The 27,157-nt window shown below is 42.6% G+C and overlaps 1 protein-coding gene across 5 annotated transcripts in view; it reads left to right on the top strand.

The window, feature by feature from the left end:
• PKP4 (plakophilin 4) overlaps positions 1-27,157 on the top strand; it is a 271,047-nt gene that overhangs the window by 183,595 nt on the left and 60,295 nt on the right. For 3 of the 5 annotated variants that reach the window (XM_066575995.1, XM_066575993.1, XM_066575994.1), the window contains exons 8-9: positions 6,156-6,347; positions 21,712-21,928. In XM_066575995.1, the coding sequence (XP_066432092.1) occupies positions 6,156-6,347; positions 21,712-21,928 (409 nt within the window). The remainder of the gene's footprint in view (positions 1-6,155; positions 6,348-21,711; positions 21,929-27,157) is intronic. The other 2 variants (XM_066575996.1, XM_066575997.1) reach the window with 2 other exon arrangements.

Below are 27,157 nucleotides of genomic sequence, written 5' to 3'. Positions count from 1 at the left end.
TTTAAAACCTATTTAGTATCACCTGAGTCTGTAAAAGTCCGATCTATAAAAAGCAATGCATAACTTTTTTTTTTCCCCAAAGATATTTTATTTTTTAAAATTGCTACAGCAAAAATACATTAATATAAGATTTGTATCTTTGCAATTGTAGTGAGTCATTCCATAAAAATAGTGGAAGTTTTAAAAAGTTTCTCAGTACTTTACATGGTACACTAAATAGTACTGGTGAAAAATACAACTCATTCCACAAAAGCCTCAGCGCTTGGTCCTTTAAGGGGTTAAAGTGATTATGTTTGTGATATACCATATAGTGGAGCGTCAGTTTTTTTTCTGCGATCCTTACTTCCTTTTGTTTTAGGTCTGTAATTGTGCGTGATTATATTGATAAACTGTTTGATATTTTTGGGATGGTTTTGTCCTTTTTTGTTTTTTTTTTCCTTTTTAGTTTCTCTATTTCCAGTAGTGTTGCATAGTTTTCAGATTAGTAAGTTTGATGACAGAACCACAAATATATGAAGTTGATCTTTGTTGTTTCAGAAGCATGCAAAAATGAATAATGCTTAGTGGATTTGATTGACTGTTCACTCCTAAAATATGCTATCTTTGGCATTCTCAACTCCAGGCTCCCATCTGATGGTGAGAGATGTAGCTGGCACATCAGGTTGCATAGTTGGTAGAGCAACTGCCATAAAAGGACACAGACGGTTAGGATAGTGTATGTGCAGGAAACACATACACTATCCTACCAAAAGTAATTGGACGCGTGAGCAAGAATCAAAAGTAGTACTTATTTCCATATGTTAATACTTAGTGGGGCTCCTTTGTATGACAGCAGATACTCTGTGTGATATACTTTCTACTAATGTCTAATACTCTTCGGCTGGTATTTCCCTCCATTCATCCTGCAAATGTCTGGCGAGTTCTATCAAAGTAGATGGACGCTGTTCATATTTCCTGATGATCCAGTTCATCCCAGAGATGTTCAGGTCGGGACTCTGTGCAGCAGCGGTCCAATCGTGAATCGTCCATACGTAAAAAAGAGCTGGATGTGTGACTAAGATGGAAGTATTGTCTTGTTGGAAGTATTACTGACCATTCCCAGAGTACGGACACATTGTCGGCAGCACATTATTGTCTAGGATGTCTGGGTACACTGCCATGTTGATGGTTCTTGTCACTAGAACCAACGGTTCGAGACCATGCCACGTAAAACTTCCCCAGACCATAACGGAGCCTCGGACGTAATTAACTGTTTGCACAACACACTCAGACAAAAGGCGTTCCCCATCATCCTCCACACCCAGGTACATCCATCTGATTGGAAAATGGAGTAGCGTGGGTAATCCCTCCATAGAACATTCTTACATTTCTCAACTGTCCAATGACGACGCTCCTTGTACCATTGTAGACTGGCTGATGCATTGCACTTTGTGATGGACAACTTGTGTGCAACGGCATAACTCGTATATCCAAGAGGGTGCAGTTCCTCTCACAAACTGTGGCTGTCACCTGCAAGGGTCTGCATCTTGTGTAGCATGGTTTTGGACCCGGGACATTCTAATAAGACACCATCCATTCCACTGATGGGGGGGGTCCACATACTTCTGGTAGGATAGTGTTTTGGCCCTTTGCTCATTACAGACTAGGAAGTAGCTGTTAGGGTGGCATTTGAGCCCTGTTACCCACTTGGGCCCTGGTGCAGCTGCCCCGCTTGCTTGTATGGTATGTCTGCCTCTGATGCCCATAACCTGTACTGCATAGGAATTTTTCAGACTTGGCTTTGGTCATCATGCCACCTGATTCGGTGGCTAAGTTTTTGCAGTCAACAGCAACAACCTTGGAAGTAACCTTGAAAGTTTTAGTCCCTTTTACCCGCATTTCAACCTGTAACAACTGATCTCACTGCTGAATATGTAGTACAGATTAATACAATGTCTACTGATGTTTTTGCGGGATAGCCTTGTACCACACGAGTCTATAGGTCTTCTATAGGTTAGACCAATCACTGTAGCAATTATGGCCATTATGACAAGTCGGGTGATTTGAACAGACGCACGCGGACAATTTGCTTTCGTTTTCAGAATTTCTGGCTGAGTAATGACTTTCCCAACGTCAAGGATCCTCAGTGATTAGGAGTCTGAGCGCTCTCTTAAAATGTCATTCTGTATGCAGAGAAGATTTTCCTCTTTTGTGCCTGGGGCAAAAATGTACAGTATTTCCAAATCATAGAGCGCTTCTAAGATAAAACAATTATCTAGAAATTCAGATCAGAAAAATCCTGCCAGGTGGGAACGGCAATTATCAATAACAAATTGCCCAATCTCCATTTGCTATTTTTCCACGTAATTGCTTTTAGATGGATAGTATTCTCAGCTGAGGAAACGATTTGGCTTCTGTGCCGCAGTCAGGCGTTTATATGCGGGAACCGCAGCGCGTTCTGCGATGCACGGAGGACATACACTCATCATCATAACGCCGTGATTACAGAAGTCTAAAAGCTTTTAATTAGCTTTTGTCACAGCATATTCACCGGCGGCTCCTTAAGAGGCTTTAATATGACACAATGCTGTGTTGGTGGGATGAATGGAGGGACCCATGACGCATGCGCGGGTTTTGATGACTGTTTTTGTTTCCACATAACACTCCGCGGTTTTAATATTGCTTTAACCCTTTAAAGATACAGCACTTATTTTTTCCCAATTTTTGGTTTCTCCTCCCCACTTTCAAAAGAAATCCGAACTTTTTTTTTCTGTTGACCTAGCCGTCTGAGGACTTGTATTTTGCGGAAAGATTTGTATTTTTCAGTGTTACTATTTAATGTACTATATAATCTATTGGAAAATTAGATTTAAAAAAAATTATAATTTATCGTAGAGGACTGACTACTTGTAGGGAGGCTGTAGTACCCTGTTGTACCACCTCTAGCTTGGATACTAGATCTGATACGTGGGGGGCATGGAGGCCCTAGTACCCTCTTGGGTTGACTCTATCTTGGATACAAGATGTAATATGGATGGGCATGGAGGCTCTAAATACCCTGTTGAACCGCCTCTAGCTTGGATACAAGATGTGATATGGGCGGGCATGGAGGCTCTAGTACCCTGTTGTACCACGTCTAGTTCTCTAGCTTGGATGTTAGATGTGATACTGACGGGCATTGAGGCACTAGTACTCTGTTGTACCACCTCTAGCTTGGATATAAGATGTGATACGGGCAGGCATAGAGGCTCTAGTACCCTGTTGTACCATCTCTAGTTTGGATGCAAGATGTGATGCGGGCATCAAGGATCTAGCACTCTGTTGTGCCGCCTCTAGCTTAGATACAAGATGTGATACAGGCGGGCATGGAGATATACTGGTTCTGTATGGTATCCTGCAGCATATCACTCCACATTTGCTGTATTTGAGCCTGTAGCTTGTGCAAACCTTGGGCTGTTAAAGTTGATGTCCCAGATGGTCCCATACATGTTCTGTTGGCGATAAATCTGGCGACCTGGCAGCCATGGAAGCATGATAATGTTCTGGGGGCTTCCTGTGACCCCCTTGTGTGTGCGGCCGAACATTATTTTGCTGCCTCTTGGAAGCCACCATGGGAGGAACATGTGGCTGCAGCACGTCCTGAACATATCACTGAGCTGTCATTGTCCCTCCTACCACTACTAGGGGTGATCAATGGTCATTTGCAATGGTCCCCCAGATCATCACACCAGTTAGGGGGCAGTGTGCCGCTCCACAACAAAGGCAGGATTAAGGTTCTCACCCCTAGGTCCCCCTTCCTCCCCTGTTGTCCCATCATGCACTGCTTACAGGATGTTAAGAGTTTATGGACAGGGGAGGAAGAGGCAAATGTGAACAAGGTTTCAGAATAAATGAAGAACATATCTAGCCCAGGTACAGTCAACCTATTACAGAATGACTTATTGTGACGATGTATATTAGACTTTAAAATGTTAGTCTGTGCCTGGAATACCCCTTTAAAGGTGTGTACCACTGTCTGTAGTGGGGGACCCACTGTTGAGAACCCTGCCGATAACGGGACTCCTGTGTCCCCCTCTGACTGTGACATCGCTATGAATGGCAACGCTGGCCAAGCATGTGCGGTCGGCAATCCATTCATTTCAATGGAGCTGACGAAAATGCCTGAGCCGGTGCTGCTCCTATATCTCTGCAGTCGCTATGAAAGTGAATAGCCTGTTAGTGCCCTTCCGTGACCAGTGCCCTATTCAATCGTCTCACTTTGGGGGTAGGGGGGTAGTGAAGTAAACCTGCAGGGAGGAGGATAGGGGACATGGGACTAGAGATTAGTTGGGGTCTCAGTAGAGACCCCAACCGATCAGCAAGTTATTCCCTGTCCTATGGTTTGGGAATAACTTGCAATTGTACAACCCCAAAAGATTATCCTCTGTCTGACCGGCAACCGCCATGGATAACGTCACTTTCTGGGTAGAATAGCATAATAAACTAATCTATTTCATCCTTTTGAGTCCTCTAAAATAAAAATATCTATTATATAACGGATATATTAGCCTACAGATGACAGATCCATTAAACAGATGCATATCCGTCTGTTAAACAGATCCCATATTAAGGCCCATTTAAACACAAGGAATATTGCTCAAAAGCAGTCTTTTGAGAGATAATTGTTGTGTGCATTCACATGGCAAGATGATCGCTCAAAATTCGCTCTAACTGCAGTGTGAGTGACAGTTTTGTGCGTTCACTTTGCATAAGCTCTTATGTAGCTAATTAGCTACTTAGGAGCTTATTAGTGTGTAAATGAAGGCTCCCCCTGTATACAAAAGACAGCGGGAGCGCTATCTTCTGTATACAGTTGCTGTGTTCTCGGAGCGCTCCTCGTATCCAGTTGAGCGCTCCGAGTGGGGTATGCAGAAAAGAGCTGGAGCGAGGTGTCTTCTGTATAAAGCTCCTTTTTTTCCTGAACTTTCAGCTGGTGTTCCTGCTGAGAATTGCCAGCGGGATACCAGCTGAGAGACTCTTATCAGCGCTGCAGGCTGAGATATCAGCCTGCGCCGCTGATGAGACTCATCGTTTATTTCTAGAAAACTAGATGTGAGCGGTGAACGAACAGTGCATGAAAAGTGAGCTTTTGAGCGATAATCGTTGTCTAAATGGGCCTTTAGTCCATGTGTGATGGCATCTGTCACAGCCTCCCAGTGCGTATGTTAAAAAGTGGCCAAAAAAATGCAGCATAAAGGCCCATTTAGACACAACAATTTTTGCTCAAAAGATGTCTTTTGAGCAATAATCGTGTAATTTACAGCACAAGGTGATCGCTTAAACGTTGAGCGATCACCTTGAGCTCCGAGCGAAGGGTGCAGAAAACAAGCGTGGTGGCCCTGCTTCTCTTTTGCATCCAGGTGTTCCCAGCTTGGAGCGCCTGGCTGATATACAGCCGAGCGCTCCGTGCGGGGTATGGAGAACACAGCTGGACCTCTCTATTCTTCATCGGGAAACTTGTCATCGGGAAGCAGGATACAGCTGAAACAGTAGTATCAGCTGTATCCCGCTGTGAATCCCTGATAAGGCTCATCGTTAATAAGTGACGGCATAACGAAAACTGCACGATGTCAGTGCAGTTACATACAACGATTATCGCTCAAAAGATGGCTTTTGAGCGAATTTTGAGTGATAATCATTGTGTCTAAATGGGCCTTTGCTGTGGCCCAAAGGTCTATGGGGGGGGGGGGGTTTATAGAACAGCTCACCCCTGATTCTAGCCTAAAAAAGTCACAAAATTTGTGTAAGCCCCCACTTATACAAAAATCGTGTGACTTTTTGGCAGGCACGCTGCCAAAAGAGACTTGGTTTGTCAGGAGGTGAAAATAATTTATAAAAAAAAAACTTATTTGTATAGCGCCAACTTATTTTGCAACTTATTCATTACCCCCCACCCAGCTGGGTACTCATTTTACCGACCTCAGAAGGATGGAAGGCTGAGTCAAACTTGAGCCGGCTAGCTGAACCACGCAAGGATTGAACCCGTGACCTTCCGGTCATGAGCGAGAGCTTAGGACTGCATTTCTGCTGCCTTAGCACTCATGGAGATCTGGAGATCCATCATTTATTGTTTCCTATTCTAGTACATCTTCTTTTGCAAACCATTTCTAATTTCTGCTCATCTTAATAACATTCAGGTTTAAGAAGTTCTTACGCAAGTCAGCATAGCCAACTGGGACAAGAGCTGCGATCTACTGTATCCCCCGACTTGCAGATCACCCCTATATACGAGGGGAGAACATATTACAGTCCAGTGTATCGGAACGCCAATCATGGAACCATTGAGCTGCGTCAAGGATCAGGGACTGCAGTTTACCGTACCGCCTCAGGTGGGTGTATGGCCATCTTTTTAGTTTTTGTTTCTTCTAGCCTTTTAGTGTTGTTGGATATTTTTGCAGAATTAGGTGGCATTTAAAACCGTAAGAGGGAGGGAGGTAACCGGAAACACGTAACAGTTGGGAATCCACATTTGTTCTCCATGGTAATTGTAGTTGGTATTCAGAGCTAGTTAATGGTGGGCAGGTTTTCTTATAGCCTTTTAATAAGATTTTTTATTTATTTTTTTAAATCCTCCGATGTAAAGATAAAGATTGTAAGTACGTGGTTGGATTTTAGGTTCCTCAATCTGCAGATAATGATGGATTTTTTTTTCTCCCGAAATATTAGCTCTCTTTTAATAAATCCTATATCCTTCCATTACAGTTCATTTATTGGTTGAGTAATTCGCTAGAAGTGCTGGATAATTTGCAAGGTGATGTAGAAGTAATGCAAGTGGTTAGAGAGACTACGGACTGCCCTAGAATGTAGCCTGCAGTAAGAGAGAGAACGGCTTATAGTATACCCCATATCGTGAGCTGATTTATTTCCTCATGTCTTTATTGCAGTTGGAAGTACATTTTTATTATACGGAGCTCCAGATCCATTTCATAGTGATAGCTTCAAAAGATTAGATTATTTATGCCTGTATCCTCCACTAGGAGGCGCTCACAGTGTGCGAATTATGCAGTAAGAGACTAATGCCCCTGATCGACGTTTGAACGAGCGAGTGACGTCACCGCTAACTCGTTCGCAGTCTGTCTAGACAGACAGATCATCGCTGAGACTCGTTCACGTCTCGTTCAGAGCTTCACATTCCTGAGTGTTTAAATGTATCGAGATGTTAACGAAGCAACAATGACTTTTAGTCCTGCTGAAACCGAACGACTGACGAGAAGTGCACGATTCCCGTTGGTCATTAGCTCGCGTTTAGACAAAGCTATAACTGTTCACTTTCATTCGTTTAAGCGGATTTCGAGCGACAATTGTTGCGTGTAAACAGACCATAAGATGCCCCTAGTGGCAGCACCCTTTACGTTAACCTTAGTGGTTTCTCAGAAGACCGCAGCTGTGCAAAATAGAAGTTGAATGGAAGAAATTGCAGAACAGTGGAAAAATTGTAAAATTACAGTAAAGTACTGAGTAGATATGGACCTGATTTCTTTTCTGTGAAATGAATATAAAGCATATTTTTCCCTTTTTATTTTTTTTTTTTTTTCCGGATCCATCAAACTGATCCTTCATAACACTGAAGCATGCTTTCTGTTTGTTTCTGTTTCACTATCATTTTTCAGTATTTTAAATAGATCCTTTTTTTTTTTTTTGGACTGCTTGGCTTGTTTATCGTTCCCTCCGACCCATTACCTCCTGCGCTGTGCTCCGAAATATACCCTGATGGAAAAGCTGATGAAAACAGGTTGATTTCCATCTTTTTCAGTCTGCCGTTGACTACATTGGGAAGAGGGGGGGATCTATATATCTATCTCTCTATCTCATATCTATCTCTCTATCTCATATCTATCTATCTCTCTATCTCATATCTATCTCTCTATCTCATATCTATCTCTCTATCTCATATCTATCTATCTCATATCTATCTATCTCATATCTATCTATCTCATATCTATCTATCTCATATCTATCTATCTCATATCTATCTATCTCATATCTATCTATCTCATATCTATCTATCTCATATCTATCTGTCTCATATCTATCTCTCTATCTATCTCTCTATCTATCTCTCTATCTATCTCTCTATCTATCTCTCTATCTATCTCTCTATCTATCTCTCTATCTATCTCTCTATCTATCTCTCTATCTATCTCTCTATCTATCTCTCTATCTATCTCTCTATCTATCTCTCTATCTATCTCTCTATCTATCTCTCTATCTATCTCTCTATCTATCTCTCTATCTATCTCTCTATCTATCTCTCTATCTATCTCTCTATCTATCTCTCTATCTATCTCTCTATCTATCTCTCTATCTATCTCTCTCTCATATCTATCTCTCTGTCTCATATCTATCTCTCTGTCTCATATCTATCTCTCTGTCTCATATCTATCTCTCTGTCTCATATCTATCTCTCTGTCTCATATCTATCTCTCTGTCTCATATCTATCTCTCTGTCTCATATCTATCTCTCTGTCTCATATCTATCTCTCTGTCTCATATCTATCTCTCTGTCTCATATCTATCTCTCTGTCTCATATCTATCTCTCTGTCTCATATCTATCTCTCTGTCTCATATCTATCTCTCTGTCTCATATCTATCTCTCTGTCTCATATCTATCTCTCTGTCTCATATCTATCTCTCTGTCTCATATCTATCTCTCTGTCTCATATCTATCTCTCTGTCTCATATCTATCTCTCTGTCTCATATCTATCTCTCTGTCTCATATCTATCTCTCTGTCTCATATCTATCTCTCTGTCTCATATCTATCTCTCTGTCTCATATCTATCTCTCTGTCTCATATCTATCTCTCTGTCTCATATCTCTCTGTCTCATATCTCTCTGTCTCATATCTCTCTGTCTCATATCTCTCTGTCTCATATCTCTCTGTCTCATATCTCTCTGTCTCATATCTCTCTGTCTCATATCTCTCTGTCTCATATCTCTCTGTCTCATATCTCTCTGTCTCATATCTCTCTGTCTCATATCTCTCTGTCTCATATCTCTCTGTCTCATATCTATCTGTCTCATATCTCTCTGTCTCATATCTCTCTGTCTCATATCTCTCTGTCTCATATCTATCTCTCTGTCTCATATCTATCTCTCTGTCTCATATCTATCTCTCTGTCTCATATCTATCTCTCTGTCTCATATCTATCTCTCTGTCTCATATCTATCTCTCTGTCTCATATCTATCTCTCTGTCTCATATCTATCTCTCTGTCTCATATCTATCTCTCTGTCTCATATCTATCTCTCTGTCTCATATCTATCTCTCTGTCTCATATCTATCTCTCTGTCTCATATCTATCTCTCTGTCTCATATCTATCTCTCTGTCTCATATCTATCTCTCTGTCTCATATCTATCTCTCTGTCTCATATCTATCTCTCTGTCTCATATCTATCTCTCTGTCTCATATCTATCTCTCTGTCTCATATCTATCTCTCTGTCTCATATCTATCTCTCTGTCTCATATCTATCTCTCTGTCTCATATCTATCTCTCTGTCTCATATCTATCTCTCTGTCTCATATCTATCTCTCTGTCTCATATCTATCTCTCTGTCTCATATCTATCTCTCTGTCTCATATCTATCTCTCTGTCTCATATCTATCTCTCTGTCTCATATCTATCTCTCTCTGTCTCATATCTATCTCTCTGTCTCATATCTATCTCTCTCTATCTCATATCTATCTCTCTCTATCTCATATCTATCTCTATCTCTCTCATATCTATCTCATATCTCTCTCATATCTATCTCATATCTCTCTCATATCTATCTCATATCTCTCTCATATCTATCTCATATCTATCTCATATCTATCTCATATCTATCTCATATCTATCTCATATCTATCTCATATCTATCTCATATCTATCTCATATCTATCTCATATCTATCTCATATCTATCTCATATCTATCTCATATCTATCTCATATCTATCTCATATCTATCTCATATCTATCTCATATCTATCTCATATCTATCTCATATCTATCTCATATCTATCTCATATCTATCTCATATCTATCTCATATCTATCTCATATCTATCTCATATCTATCTCATATCTATCTCATATCTATCTCATATCTATCTCATATCTATCTCATATCTATCTCATATCTATCTCATATCTATCTCATATCTATCTCATATCTATCTCATATCTATCTCATATCTATCTCATATCTATCTCATATCTATCTCATATCTATCTCATATCTATCTCATATCTATCTCTCTATCTTCCTTTTTTTAATTTTAAGTGGACACAAAGCGCAGCAGTCGGCCCTATTTTACTAGTGAATGGAAAAAACGGAAGACAGGTGGAAAATTGAGAAACGGATTGAAGTTGAAGGTCTTTAGTTTCAGTCCATTTCTATGGGACGGAAAACTGAAACGTTTTCTCTCCGTTTTGCTGCTCCCATGATGGAGATCAGAAACGTTAGTGTGAAACGACCCTGGCTCTGTGTCCTAAAATCCCTGAACCTCCATGAAAGATAGGCACTTTGGGAAGGTTGAGCTTCAAGGGTAAGTCCACATGTCGCAAACGCTTTCCACCACGGATCTCACTGCGAGTCCGCTGCAAAATTTGCTTTTTACATTGAAAGTGATACAATCTGCAGCATTTTCACAAGATAATGGATGTGCGCAATTTACATACACAGAAAATGGCCCCCAGCATGTGAAGGAGAGGGGCAAAATACACGGAGTATTCAAAAATGCGACAATCCTTATGGATTCACTGTTACAGGCAACGGCACTAATATTGTATATTCTAAGATCTGGAAGTAGAAAAACTTAAGTAGTGATTCTAGAGTAGATTACTGGCCACTAACTGTCAACTTTCCGGGAGTAAACCCTGATAGGGGATTCCTCAATACACACCATGCATCTGTAAACGGGCGGCTAGTTGAGTGGGTCTCTATAAGGTTATAAGGGTTTTTTTTACTTGGTCTTTTTTTTTCTTTTAAATTGTCAATTCTCCCTACCAGCGTTTACAAGCTGCAGTTAATGAGACATCACAGGCTGCTGCAGCCAATCACAGAGCTCAGTGGTTGACCTCTGAGGTTTGTGATTGGCACAATCTAACTGTTTTTAAACACTGGGAGCCTATTAAAAGATAAAACCTTTTTAACCCTTTCCAATCCACTGTCTAACGTCTTCCTACATTCTGATTGAAGCTTGTACAGCTCCGATGTCAGTAGACATCCAACAGGGTATTCTTACTGTCTCTGCTAGCGGAGCATCTCTGGCGCACACCCACTGGCTTTAGCCAGCAGATGGCGCCGTTGTATAACAGCAAAAATAGAGAGCCTTTTAGGAAACACTGAATCCAAAATTGGATTGGAAAGTGTTAAAGGTTTTGGTTTAAGGTGAACCAGCACCTTGAAAATGCCGGCCAGTGTGCCAGCAGCAGGTTATAGAGCAGAAGCTGAACAGACTGATATATAGTGTGGTGGAGAAAAAAAACAGTACAATTTGTAGTTTATTCATTTAAACCTCTGCTAATTCTGGGCTTCGGACTGCAGGGGGCGAGTACTGCCATAGAATGATGGCTATTTCTGTACGCTCATACAGGGAAAGCTGCCTATCGCTGATACAACTGCCCACTAGACTCCTGAGCCCAGAAGGAGCAGAGGTTTAAATGAATAGATATAATATATATAAGAAATATGATGCATATAATGAGTTATACTAATTCTTGTCCAACTAAACTATATATCGATCCGCTCAGCTGTATAAAACCCTGCCTGCAGATTGTACTGCATGTTCCCTTTAAACTGGCCATTACATGGCAGAATGAAGACTGAAATGTCTGCTGTTCCCAGGATCCTTGCTGGTACATCAGGCTCAGAAGTATACTATCCTAACAAAAGTATGTGGACCCCACCCCTCCCAACAGTAGAAAGAATGGTGCCTTATTAGTATGTCATGTGTCCTGAACCATGCTAAATAAGATTTAGACTCTGGAAGGTATCAGCAACGGCACGCTATTAAATATATGGGCTATGCCGCTACACACAAGCCTTCCATCACAAAACGCAATAAATCGACCCATCTACAGTGGTTGAATCATGCTACTCTACATCAGATGGCTGTACCTGAGTGTGGAGGAGCCTGGGGGACGCCTTCTGTCTGAGTGTGCTGTGCCATCAGGTAATTACGACGGAGGTTCCACTATGGTCTGCGGATGTTTTACGTGGCATGGTCTCGGTTCGTTGATTGTATTGGCGAGAACCATGACATTCTAGACCATGTGCTGCTGACAATGGGACAATACACTGAGAATAGTCAGCAATATTTTCAACTAGAGAACACGCCTTGTCACAAATTCAGCGCAGTTTTCCATTGGATGTTCCATGATTAGACTGGCAGAACTTACTCAACATCAATGGGAGGAACTGGAACATCAGGTCAGGAAATATGGACCGCGTCCATCTACTTTGAGAGAGCTCGTCAGATATTTACAGGATGACTGGAGGGAAATACCAGCTGAAGTGTATCAGACGTTAGTAGAAAATATGCCATGGAGAGTATCCGATGTTATTAGGGCCAAAGGAGCCCCACTACTGCTTTTGATTCCCGCTCAGGTGTCCAATTACTTTTGGTAGGATTGTGCACAACATGATCATAATAATCAGTTCTCGTTAGTGCCATCCTGCATAGTTTGTGTATGGACCCAGTTTTTATTTATTTATTTATTTTTTTAAGGGATGCGGTCACCAGGTTTATGAGTCTGTCTGAATCACGGGCAGCATGAACCTAGGACAATTCTGTTAATTACTCCTGTGTATATGTTCTGAAATGCTGTGGTGAATCTATGAAGTTTAACTCAAGGTGAGCTTCGAGTCAGGGGGGTGCGGCCATGTCTGATTCTCCCCACCCGTGTCATGCAGACTGATTTCTCTCTTCCCTTTTGTGTATAGGGAGAAAGCTGTCATTCTGCAGGCAGGGAGAAACTGGGGCAGCATGCCCCCGTAACTCGAAGCTCAACTCCGAGTCAAACTTCATAGCGTACTACTTCTGATTCGCTGCAACAGTTTAGGATAAAACCTATATGGGGTAATGGGGATAATTGTCCCGGGTTCTTGCCTGGTAACACCATCCCTATGACATAAAGTATTAATAGGGTGTTCTGATACGTATACCTTGGAGCACTACAAGGGACATACATGAGCCTCCATTTAAAACTAGAACAAGACTCGTGTTTTTTCCCCCAGGGGCCCAGATTACATGCGCATCGATGCCGGGGGAGATTAATTAATCACTGCTCAGCAGGTTTGTTGCGGGCTCTATAAAGCGCCCTGTCTGTATCGCATGACAGTGATGGAAGCGAAGGAGTTGGCTGCGGGATGATAAATGTGCTATATACATGAGATGTGACTGTGTTACTCTGCACAAAAGTCATTTGTACTGGACCTTTTGTATCAAACAATTACCACCGGACCAGTAAATCAGCCGGCGCTGATTAAATGCGAGCCCCCACGGTAAATGATTTAAACTAATGGCTTGATGGACGTGAAAACAATACCGTGTTGACAAGACTTCCCGCGGTATAAGAATGTTCTACCGTAAAAAAAGAAGAAAAAAAAAACCAACTAACTAAACTCTGAGAGGACTTGGAATTTTCCACTTCAGTATTGCTGGAGTAAGGGAATCCGCCTAATTACTGCAGTAATTAAAGTCCAGACGCCAATTAGTTACACAAATAATATTAATGATTCAGGACTGAAATGCCCTGAAAGGGACAATACGAAAAAATTAGTGAACCGAAATACAGTACAAGAAGTCTTATTGCTGTGGCTGCAATGTAATGAGTTAACCCTTACACTGGACATAGTGCAGATTGTAGTTGCTTCAAGGCCCTCTTAGTCCAGGCGTGCACAAACTGATTTAACGCGGATTCCAAGCGGACGGCCTGAATAGAAGTCTATGGATGTGAGCGATCCGCAGCCCATGCACAATGAACATTGCGTCTGAGCGTCGGAAACGCTCGCAGCTAAATAGAATAGATTGAAAAGTCAGAATGCCGGTTGGAGGGGAGAGAGATCCTCCGTGCGAACGGAAAATCGCACAAATCTGCAAATTTTCCCCAAATGATCACAGGTCTTCTGCTGCGGAAATCCGCATACGGAATCGGACCCGCTTCACACACGCCAATTATAGGGCATGAACCTTTTGTTTGCCCAATCAACCCCTGTGACTGTGCCAGGGGCCCAGCACACGCACACTTGCTGTCTGATTGAATCTCTTAGGGCGCACCCAGACGAGCGTATTTAGGCTGCATGTTTACGGCGTATTTTATGCACCCATAGACTTCTATAATGTATTACACACCAATATAGGACATGTTGCATTTTTTTTTTCGTACTGCGTATTACGCAAAAAATAAGAATGTAATAAGCAGCCTAAATCCGCCTGTGAGAGTGAGCCCTTTATATAGGCATAAAGATGTGTGCTGGTCAGCCGGTGTAAACTGGGAGATGTCCGGCGACAAATGCTGTTTTTACGGTCGTATTAAAGATAGTTCGCCTCCATACTGCTGTTCGTCTGCTGCACGTGACCAGTAGTAATGAGCATCGATCAACATGTTATTTACTGATTAGCACTCATCAATTAGTCAGAATCTGCCTGTGTATAAGTTGCATTGAGGGCTGCTTCACGCTGGCGAGGGCAATATCAGGCCGTGATTCATGGACCGATATTGCCTTCACGATCCTTCTGAAAACCCGTGGATGCAAGGCGATTTCATATGGAAACAGCTACCATCCTTGCCAGGTTGAAATAATCCCCCGCCGCAGTTGTGACAGCCACAGCAGGATATCAAGATGTCGGCTGACGCTGGCCCCATTGGAGAAAAAATGGGCAATATCACAAAAATTTTAAATATGCTGTGATTTTTGGGTACCCTGCCCTGTTGGGTGCCATCCGTATAGAGCGATTCCATAAAGCAATGCCTACCCCAATAATAAGCCCTTCCCTGATTTTTGGTGGGATGGGGGCGCTTGAAATATAAGCCCTGGCCCGAAAATAAGACTTGGCTACACTAGATTTAAAGAAAAACCAGCAATACTCACCTAGCCATCAGCATCCCGGTCGCTCGCGCTGGTCTCCTGCTGTGGCAGACTGCCATGTCCTCCACACTGACAGCATTTTCTTCCTGGTAACTGGGCTTTGAATACGCCACCTCCAGCAAGCAAGTGCTGTGATTGTATCACGTGCGCCACTGGTGTGGAGAAACCTAGAGGGTAAGTGGTTCAGGGGATAGTATAGTCTCTCCCCGAGGAGAGCATCCAGAAGGGGTGTGGAGACACCTAGGGGGTGAGTGGGTAGGGGAATGGCATTGTCTCTCCCCAGGTAGAGCACCCAAAAGGAGTGTGGGGACACCTAGAAGGTTAGTGAGGAGACTTATAAGGCCATGCATGCTCCTCAGTGTAATGTATGCAAATAAGCAAGATGGAATTACTACCTCTGCAGCGCCACCTATTGGATGGCACCATTCCTTCATATCAATGTCAGACCCTTTTATACAGGTTTTTATAGCAATGATTGGAAATAGGAAACCAAGCCAGAATCCATACAGACAGCTGTTTTGGGGTGTTTGCCCCTCATCAGTGTGCAGTAGGTATCTGGCTTAGCTGGTGGAAGTCCTGCAACATGAGTTAGAAGGGGTGTTGTGTCTCCTTAAGGAGAGCAGCCAAAAAGTGTGTGGAGACACCTAGGGGGTGAGCGGGTTTCCTATTCCCAATCCTTGGTATAAGGATCTGTATAAAGGGTCTGACATTGATATGAAGAAATGCTGCCATCCAATAGATGGCGCTGCAGAGGTATTGTTCCATGTTCCTTATTCACACGAGAATAGGACATGTAATATGCGGTGTCCCACATATGGATGGTGTGTCCATGTGCCCTGCAGTCCAACTTGCACCTAGGAATCTCTGGCGCAGCTCTGTCGACTATGTGAACGACCCAACTTTTACATCCCAAATTGATTTTGTCCCCCATTGTGGACCTGGTGGGTTACTACCTGCGGGGATGTAAAATATCTACTCCGCAGGTTACATTGTCCTTAGATGGAGGGAGCCGGACATAATATAATCCTATCATCTCACTTCTCCGATGTATTTACTGCCGGCCCCTGACTCCCTCTTGCACTGTAGTTATGACCCAAACTCTTCGTTTAGGGTCTCCTCTGCTCCCCCCTCCGTACTTCTATATATTTACAGCCCCGAGATTTAGAATAAGGGAAAAAGTCGCTTTTTGGTTTTTACTGCATAATAAAAAATTGTGGAATAAAATCTCCTGCACCGAGCCGCTCCACTTTAATAATGCGCGGAGTTATAGTGAAGGTGCTCAGATCTGACACGACCATTAAAAGAATAAAGGCTTCTCCTCTGGGCTGCGTGCTGATCCCTGACTGCTCCGCGCGCCCGGACTCTATAAATGGCTCGTTCTGGCAGCCCAGTCTATTTCATACCTTGTCAGCGACGGCTCTCCCATTAGCCTCAATGACCTCATGCAAATAACCTTCCCTATTAAACATCCATTAGGTATGAAGGCGCTACATTCCTGTCAAGGCGCGCAGGAGCTGGATCATAATATGATGTTATATTACAGTCTGGAGGCTTTAATATATGGCTGTCGTACGGCCATTACCAGTGTCTCCGACGATCGTCTCCTGGGGACGCTATGGCCTATTAACTCGCTGATGCACGACCCTTAATTATTAAAAACTGCCGGGGAATTATTATGCTTCAGGTTACAAGAAGTGTACAGGACCCGTAGTCATATATAGTTATCCTAGGTACAATATGCTGACATCGTGATCAACTAGCGCAAGGAAGCAATTGCTCGTTGCAGCCAATCAGGACGCAGAGTCGCTTTGAAAAAGAAAAGCTCAAAGTCTGGTCATGAGCTGTGCCTCCATTTTTATTTAATTTTTTTTTTTACTTTATTTCTGTTTATTAATTTTTTTTTTTTTATGTTTTATTTTTGAAAAAAACCTTTTCAATTTTTCTTAAGTTTGTCTTTTTTTTTTTTTTTTTTTTTTATATATAGTTTTTGTAACATCTTTGCTTACAAGGATTCTGTACTGTCTGTTTTTTTGGGGGGGCTTGTATAAAACCTGTCGGCAAAGAGAGCCTTGAAGGGTCGCTAACTTGTCAAACAACTTCTGCTTACATGATGGCAAATGTGATAAGTAGGAAAACTGCCATGTATCCTATTTACCTAAATTTAGGTGTTGTGCTGAGAAATCCTCTAAAGTGCTGCCACCCTTCCCCCTTGCATTACTGTCCACTGTCTGCTCTGAATTGATTGAGTAGGGAATGAGTCATCTTTGCTCATTGAACTCTATGCAGAGAGGAGGGGGAGGGAGACACTTGCACATGGAGGTGGCTGCAGGTAGAGCTACTGGTAAGATCTTCTGCTAGTTGTACACTGATAAATCTTAAGGCTGAGGTTATGTCTGTGTGTGTTAGGCATTTAGAAAGCAAGGTCTTGCAGTACTCTGTGTACCGTCTATGGAACACGGCACAGGCCCCTCTCACCAGTCCTGAGAGGATGGAGAGTCAGATATACAGCCAGCACAAAGGAAAATTGGGATAAATGCAGGATATAAGACATATAATGCCTAGAAAGAGTGTTGGGCTGCATTCAGACATGGCGGTGTTGTATTTTTTAATTGCAGTTCTTTCACTATTAAGTTTTCAAAAAGCACATGTATTGTTAAAAACGGCATGCTCTTTTTGAAAACTGCATGTGTTTTTTTTGAAAACGCCATGTGTGAATGTAGCTTTACTCCTCATGTATACACATTGCAGCTTATTGTGAAAACTCAGGCATGCTTTAAAGGGGTTGTCCAGTTAGGAGCTATTGATAGCTTCTCCTCAGGAAAGACTGTTGTTAGTAGATCGGCGGGGAACCACTGTTCACCAAGCCACTGTATTTGGACATGTAGCTAATTTTCTGCTGGAAGCAGACACATCGGTTTTCCCCCTACAGTGGCTAGGCTTGGTATTACAGGCTCAGCACCTATTGAAATGAATGGGAACTTGGCCTGCAATACCAAGCTGGGCCACTGCAGAGGAATGGAGCGGTTTTCTTTTGGGAGAAATTTGATCCAAACCAGAGTTCAATGGCCTGGCAAACACTAAATAGTGGGATTTCTGTTGGCGACCCCTGCCATTCAGCTACTGATGACCTACTCTAAGGATAGGCCATCAACAGCTCCTAACTGGACAACTCATTTAACCTGAATGATGTTAATGGCCTAAATAACTTTTTTTTTTTTTTTTTTTTTAATTTAAGTATACTAATTATTTAATGATTTTTTTTTTTTAACATTTTTTTGGGGGGAATGCAGTCTTGCGATGCAGTACCTGCTTGCAGCAGAAACACCACCGAGACTCAGCAGCCAATGGTTGTACAATCTTGCCAGCATTATTAGGGTTGCAGCACACTGCGGTTACAGCATCCTTCAGTCATGCCCTTACTAATAGCTATGTTGTTGGTCTATAGCAGTGGTCTGCAACCTGTGGCAAAACTACAACTCCTAACCTGTGCTGCAACAAATTGACCCGACTGGTCGTCTGGTGGCGGTATCAGTCTTCATAGTAAGCAGCAGTTTTATTTTCTGGAAAAATGTGATATTGCTTTAGCACGCTTCTGACATTTTTGTGACATGAAAGCTTTTAAGAGGACCTCTCAGCACTCCTGACGTGTCTGTTTTAAAGGGGTTGTCTGGTTACTAGACAACATTCCCCATATAGCTCCTACTGTGCTAAAATGACAAATGGATCAGTACTTCCCTTGTTCTCGGTCACTGCGATCCAGCACTGCAGCCTCGCTGTGGTCCCAGTGTTTGTTATAGCAGATGATGTCACCGAACATCATCTGACCATTGCAGCCAATCAATGGTTGCAGTGTCACCACCTTTTCTCCTGGCATCAGCATCACATCCTGGGAGCCATGATGCCAGTAGTTTGGAACAGAGGCCGCAGCCGTTTTCTGGTAGTAGCATCTACCACAACAAACATGGGGACCACGGCGAGGTGCAGCAGCGGATCGCGGCAGCAGAGGACGAGTTAAGTACTGATTCTTTTGTTGTTTTAGCACAGTGGGCCCTAGAGGAGGAATGTTGGCCGGTACCTGGACAACCCCTTTAAGTTCTTGCATTTCTTGTAAAAGAACTGTGTTGTAGCATCTTATCTCATAAGTATGGGTTGTGCCATTCCTCTGTTGTTCCTACTGAAAATGAATAAATTGGTGACGTCCAGTTGTCATTCATCTTGTCAAACGGGTATGTCCACAGTCTGATAAGGTAAGCACTGATTGCACAGAAGGGACACACCCCCAGCTGGTAGCGCCCAGTTGTTTGTAAATTTCTAGGAGGAATAACAGAGGAACTGCCCAACACTGAGCTCTGAGAAAGCATTCAAGTATTTACTAAAACAAAAAAGTTGGGAAACTCATGAGTTGTTGTTGTTTTTTTGTTTTTTTTAACAATGGAGCTGCTTCAAAGTATTTAAAACCCCCTATATTAGAGGTTGGTGTTAGTGACGCTCCTGCGCCCCCATGACAACACTTCCTGCTTCTCAGCTCTGGCAACCTAATGCTATTATACAGTAGAGCCGTTATAGCAGCCACTCAATCCGCCAGCTTCCAGGTTGGAATGATAGATGAAACGATACTTTAGTTTTTGTGCCTCACAAATGTTGCAGGTTTAAGTCTTGTCAGAAAAACAAAGTTTTTTGTTTCTTGGCTCTGGTAAATTATAAGCAAGACATGGGAGCAGCGGGGCCCCCTACTGGTGGTGTGTAGAGATGGAAGACAGAGGTAAAACCCACTCCACCGGTCCAGTGTGAATTAATCTGACGTTAACACCTCATCCTGTAGTTCAGTAACACAGGTTTATGTTGCATGATGTAATTTACTTGTTACATTTGTTTTAATATCCCATTGTAGTGTATTGTTGTAATAAGGTGTCAGACAGGCCGTGTGCATACCTCTGTTATACCGACATACTGTAGACTCACGTGTCCACCTCCTGGGAAATATGCATGTTAAACATGCTTTCCAGATTTTATGTAACTATACGTGTAGCCTATTTATTTTTATTTTCCAAAGTGTTTCAACTTTGTGTTTCGTTTCTCTCCTTTTACACAATTTCTGCTTGCAGTCAGTGAGTGGAAGCATTCTTGTGTGCGTTCCACAGAGAGTGAATTACGGAAGTCGGGGTTTTTTCAGGCCTGCGCCCCGGGTTCCGTTTTGCTGCTCCGTTCGGGGAGCAGGAAGGGGGAAATCCCTTGGCCGAACGGATCTGTCTTATGATGGAACTGATCAGCGCCAAATGAGCCGCATTGGCTATAATGGAATCGGTTCAGTTTCCGCTCAGCTGCCCAGTATTTCACCAGCATGCAGCGCTCGATCTTCAGCTACTTTGTGCCAAATGTGCAACGGAACCTCTGAATAGAAGTTTCAACTCAATTGGTGTGTGCAGACCTAGGTCGGTTTCACACAGCTGTATTTGAGTACCCAGTAAACAGAACCCATTGATTTTCGTGCATAAAACACACCGCATGTTCTATTTTCTTGCACATTTGCGCAAGGAAATGGAACCATTTACACTAATTGGCCAGTTCGATAGCTGGGATCGTGATTCTGTTCTCTTCTTTTTTTCTTTTCTTTTCTTTTTTTTTTTTGTGCACACAAATTGCACATACAAATAGTACATTAAAAACGTAGAAGCTCGTGCAAAAACGTAACACCCAAAGCGCAAATACACAGTACAGCGGATGCATACGCCATGTGAATCCAGCCTTACAGGCATTATTTCATGGGGAAAAGTTTGCAAATTAGCTCTCCACTAGAAACTAACTGCTGTCAGCCAAACCAGAGGCTCCTCCTAAAGGCAAAAGCTATGATATGCAGTACTTAACATGCAGTGCAGGATGTAAACATGAATATTGCCATTCACTGACTGTAAGCAGAGATATTGAATGCTAAGAGATTGGTCTACAAAGTTGCCAATGTTTAGTGCTACAGGATAAAAAAACCTTTGGTTTAATGGTTCCTGGTGGTTGTAAGGCAATAGGACTCACCGTCTCTTCATGGAGTGCCCAAAACCGCTGGTAATGCACAGTGCCATACACTGTGCCGTGGCCTGGAACGGTACTGCAGACTAGATCCCATTCACTTTGTATAGCATCAAGCCTACAGTACTATTACAGGCCACTGCACAGTTACGGAGCTATGTATTCTCTGCACACATCAGCAGCCCCAGAAAAAGCTGATCAGTAGGGGTGCCGGCTGGCGGACCCCCAACAACCTGCTATTGAGGATCTATCCTGAGGATAGGGTCACCAATGGTTTAATCCTGAAAACACTTTTAAACTCTTTCAATGGCTGAAAACTTCCCAGAGGTATAATACACTGAGGGTTCGAAGCGCCTGTCTGACACTGGACCAATAGCAAACTTGTCATACTTTGTATACTTGTCGACCCCTAGCTGTACAGCCGCATGTTGTAACTCCCCAGGGATAAAGCGTTCACTAGCTGTTCTCATCACCACCCGTGTCTTAACGCTGCTGTACTTGTGTGTATTGAGTAATGGGGGGGCCCTATAGTAACTGTTATGGTAGCGATGTCATTTTTGGAGGGCCGGCGTGAACTTGTTGTTTTATTTTGCTAGGGTCGGGTAATCTGCACAGGACATTGAGCCAACGTAACACACTTGCATACCAAAGAAATAATTATGCTCTCAACACTGCAGCTACCTATGCAGAGCCATACAGATCAATGCCGTACCGGGTATCTGAAGGCAGCTTTAACAGGATGCCGCACGTAGCGCAGGCGGACGATGGAACCACGAGGTCCCCGTCGATCGACAGCATACAGAAGGATCCCAGGCAAGTAAACCTTAGGGATTTGGGATTTCTGTGTCCTTATTAAGGGGACACTTGGCTCTTTTTTTAGTTTGGCTATACAACAGTTCTGAAGTTGTATCACTGTAGTAGTCACTCATTAGTCACACATTTGTGCTGGTCAGGACTTGAGGGATGCTGGGTAACAACATGTGATGTTTGGGTCAGCAATGCCCTTTTATAAGGTTGGTAAAAAGACATATATTTATCCAGTTCAACCTATTGCTCCTTAAAGTTGATCCAGAAGAAGGCAAAAAAAAACAATGAGGTAGAAGTCAATTTTCCCCATTTAACCTATTTAGGACCAAGCACGGTAAATTTATGGCGCTTAGTCCTGGGCTTTAAACCCAGCCGATAGTTTAAAAAAAATAAAAAATCTGAAGCAGGTCAGGTTGTCAGCTGTTAGTGAAAGCTGAGAACCCGTGGGAGAAGGCAGGAATGTTTCTTAACCCTTTCTCCCGTCTCCTTTTTCTAGTGCTCGGCTCTCATTGAGTGCTATGTACTAAAGAGTGAAAGTGAAAATCATTCTTCCAGAGCAGAGCTACAAGGTCCTAGCAGACCCTGATCAGGTCTGCCAGTGACTATTGTCACTACAGGTGATGCAACTGGGGCTCCTATGGATGCCCCAGCTATAATGGAAAAGTGTTAAATAAAAAATAAAAAAAAACACATGAATGTCTCCCAGGATTTCTTATGACATCATGGGAGACATAGATAGTAAAAAAAAAAATTACAAAATAAAATAAAAATATATACCTAAAAAAAATATAACCTAAAGCTGACGCCGACCAAAACTGTCGCCGTATGTGCTCTGTAATCCAAAATCATACATATTATATATCAAAACGTCTGAAAAAAATTAGGTACCCGTTCCCATACTTTATTTTAGCGTGAATATACTAATTTAAAAAAAAACTATAAATGTTAAAAGAAATCATATTTTCTAGCTTTTTACCCCCAATAAAACTAAAAAAATGGGGGGAAAAAAGTCAGTGAAAAAGATATTTAAAAAATATCCCTATATGTCACTGGAAAAAAAACACTGCGAAAATAATTTTGGTAGCTGAAGAAAAAAAAAATAGAGCAGTAAAACCACCACATGGGTAAAATCCCTAAAAAGTGTAATGATTATAACACAATATTGTATCGCTGAAGAAACATGTCCAGGCCCCTCTTGTACTCAGTTCAACATCACCACGTCCTCGGGCAGAGAGCTGCATAGTCTCAGTGCTCTTACAGTAAAGAACCCCCTTCTTACACATGACAACTATTGGGTGAAAAAAATTACTCAAACAAGCTATTTCCAGTGATGGTTATCCTGTGTAAATGCAGAACCTACAGGTACTCAACGAGAAGTCTCTTCATCTCACTGAAACAAAGCGACTAGTGAGCGAGTTCTCACTTGGTGTGAACAGGCAGACCTTCTTCTTTGAACGGCTGCCTGTTCACAGTGAATGGAGCCGGCTGGCCAGAAGAGACCTCCGGCGTACTACACCTCCGTTTACCGAATGACTATTGCTCCTGTCTGAAAGCACAGAAGCAATAGTCATCCCATGTAATGCTGCCCTAACAATGCGACGAGATCCTATGTCAGGACCTTGTGTTCAGGACATTGGTAGGGGTTTGGGCATCCACCAATAAGCCTGATCTACCTAATCCGAACTAATTTGGGACATCCATATGGTAACACATAGTTGAGAAGGGTCCATCTACACAGGCAGACATCGGCCGAGCGGAAATTCGTGCAAACATCTGTCCCCTGACAGTAAAACGCTAGTTTTTCATTGGTTTAGATTGTTGACAGCACATCCTTGTGTAAGCAGGAGAATACCGCCAGCACTAATGGAAACGCTTTAACAATTATTCATCCCAAACTGTATTCATAATCATAGCGATTGATGCCTGTAAATGGAAGTCTAACGAGTGCCGATCAACGTGCTAGATCATCGATTGGTGGTAGTTGCCGGCAGAATACCTGTTAACACTCGCACTCCTTGTGTCGCTCTTTCAGGTGTTTTTATGACCATTCATATACAATACAAAGCTGCCTTCAAAATTTCGTTGGTTGCCTTTTGGAGGCTGACAGCTTATCTCCAAACTGCTGTCAGATGTGATCTAACGCCTGGGCTCACACTGACAGCGCTCGTACGGGCTCGCACAGTGCACTGCTCCCCTGAAACAGGAGAACGGCAAACTTCACAATTTAGCGATTAACGAAAAGCGAATTATTTATAATTTGTCCAATCGTGGCTGCGTTTACACTGAAGGATTATTGTTCATTTTTGCTTGTTTGAACACATTTATTTATTTTAACGATAATTATAGTTATTCCGTGTAAAAGGGCATTAAGAAGAAATAATTCTGTACTAAAAAGTGATAAAAGATACAGAAAGTAAAGTTTTTACTAAGCAGCTCATCATTTTATATGGATGTATGAAACCATGAAACACTGTATATTGTACCTTTTGTCATGGGATGTACTTTCATAATACAGGATACAGCACCACTCAACTGTATTGTAAACTCATTAAAGTAGGTCAAACTGAGCTGCAATACCAGAAACTGCCCAATGACTGGGGTGGTGCTTTTTCCATATAATATACCGTATATACTCGAGTATTAGCCGACCCGAGCATAAGCCGAGTCAATAAATTTTACCACAAAAAACTGGTAAAACTTATTGACTCGAGTATAAGCCGAGCTATAGTGGAGTATATACTAGGTAAAGAAAAAATGCAATACTCCTCTCCCAGCCGGCGTCTGTGTTCCCGGCGCGATGGTCTCCCCGGCTGTGCGGCAAGCTGCTTTAGACTTCTCCCCACTGTCATCTTCTTGCTCGGCTTTGAATTCCCCTGCCGCCAGTGCTGTGTAAGTAAGAGTTGTGATTGGATCGAGCGCCAGCCAATCACAGCCAACGCTCCATAAACCAATCACAGCCATTCAGTGATGTTATCCACTGAATGGCTGTGAATCATCAAGCGCCGGCTGTGTTTGGCTGGCGCTCGATCCAATCACAGCGCTTACCTAACTAAGCGCTGACGGCGGGGGATTTGAAAGCTGAGCAGCGTCCTGACAGTGGGGAGAATTCTCAAAGAGCTTGCCACACCGCCAGGGAGACCATCACGCCAGTGACCCAGTCGCCGGCTGTGAGGTGGGTATTGCGGGGTTTTTTTTGTTTTTTTTTGTTTTTTTTTACCTCACTCGAGTATAAGCTGAGGGGGGCTTTTTCAGCATTAAAAAGTGTGCTGAAAAACTGGGCTTATACGCGAGTATATATGGTAATATATCTCATATATATCTGCGTTTGGGGACCAGGGAAGGAAATCCCTGCGGCCAAACTCCTCATCTCTGGATGGAACCAAACTGTGCCGGAGGGAACCCATTACGTGATCTGTCCGCTTTCCAGTCAGCTGCCCGACTTTTGGATGGAAGAAAAAGCGCTGCATGCGACTTTAATTTTTTTAAACCTTATAAGCTTATTTCTAAGCTTATAATATGTGAACAGCTCCATATTTTGGGTACGTTCACACACCGCAAAAAACAATGAAGATTCTCCGCATCAAAAGCCGCGCCATTTCCATGTCAAAAACTGCATCAAAATCCACACCAGTGTCTATTTTGGTGCACATTCACCATTTCAGTAGAAGGGGTGAAATCGGCTGCAGATCTGTACCAAAATCCACACTGGTGGTGCAGATGCTGACGTGGTAGTGATGCGGATTTGACTGTGGATTTTCCACTGTGGAAAACCCGTACCATTTTCCGTTACGCATAAACATACGCTTTCAGCCTTTTTTAAAACCAAGAGTGTAAGTGATTTGTAAACTACGTGGAGGTAGTAAGGACTAGTGTGTAGCTGTACATGACGAGAGCACAGCGCCACCTGTTGGTTTAATTATGAGCCACAGTGCAGCCTTTCATGAAATCTGGCACTTGATCCGTGTGTTTGTAGATTTTCAGTAGCATGTATGCAGCTCTGTTCCCCGAGAGTTCGTTACGGTGCTAAGGATTGAGTGATCGATGTTTAAACTGAACAATTAGTGAACGAGTCAACGATGACTTTTATGCCTGCAGAAAATGAACAAAAAGCCAACAATCGCTTGTCCAATCATTGGCTGCGTTTACACTGAACAATTTATCATTCATTTTAGCTCGTTTAAATGATTTTTGGAATGATTATCCTTCCGTGTAAAAGGGCCTTTACTACTGAGAATTCTTTTTTTTTTTTAAACTTAACGAGATGGAACACCAAGTATCGCGGTAGTTATTTTATTTTTTTATTGCGTTTTGGTTAAACGCTCTTTTTAAGGGGTTTATCCATTATGGTGACTGCATAGTGTCTCACTTGTGAGACCTCCAGCTGTGTAATAGTTGTAGGTTCAGTGTCCCTACAGCGCCCTCACAGGAGACCTGTGGCATTACATAGTTCCCACTGAATGTAATGCACAGCAGTGCCGAGTTCTCCAGAGCTGCAGTCCTTTGTATCTGCTCTCTCTCTACTCTAATAGGTGAAGGCGTGACCCACCTTATTAACTAAAAACCATCCCCGACAACTGTTTAAAGTATCTCAAAATAATTCATGAAAAGAAATAATAGCATCCCAGATATTTTGGCTTTGACTCCTCCTCCTCCTTTTATCCGTTGTAGTTGTATAATTAATTATGACGCAGCCACATTTTATGATGCTGCAGTAAGGTGTGTGCCATGCCATCTACCTGTCGGGTGACTTGAGCTGTCATGAGCTGTGAGGACGTTGGTGTATCACTTTTCAGTATGCCAGGAGCCATTGTGCCTGTCTACTTCCCTGCAAGATTCTGGCGGCAATTCAGGTAACAACCTCCGTGCGTCTGCGGCTTTGATCTTCCAAGCCCCGTTCGCTGGGCCGATCGATATCTGCCGGCGGCTCCGTGCCTCGCTCGTCTTGCCAGCCTGCATTCATGTTCTTCATGCGTAATATGATTAGCACTAAATATTCACCGCTGCGAGATGTTTGCCGGCTCGTCTGATAGAACTATACATTTTGTGTACGGAGGTAATTTATTACTCCTGTTTAATATTAAGTGATGTCAAAAGTGCCTTGCGGTCTAATTTGCGTTACAAAATACTCCAATCCACATTGTAATTTGTATCCGTTCAGAAAGCAGTTGTCGGGTCGCACTTCTGACCTGCGGGGAATGGAATTAGAATTTATTGTCAAAAATCAGCACCACTAAT

Source organism: Eleutherodactylus coqui, chromosome 8 (genome assembly GCF_035609145.1).
Source record: "Eleutherodactylus coqui strain aEleCoq1 chromosome 8, aEleCoq1.hap1, whole genome shotgun sequence".
In the NCBI taxonomy this organism is placed as follows: Eukaryota; Metazoa; Chordata; class Amphibia; order Anura; family Eleutherodactylidae; genus Eleutherodactylus; species Eleutherodactylus coqui.
This window is presented reverse-complemented; position numbering and strand designations above follow the sequence as displayed.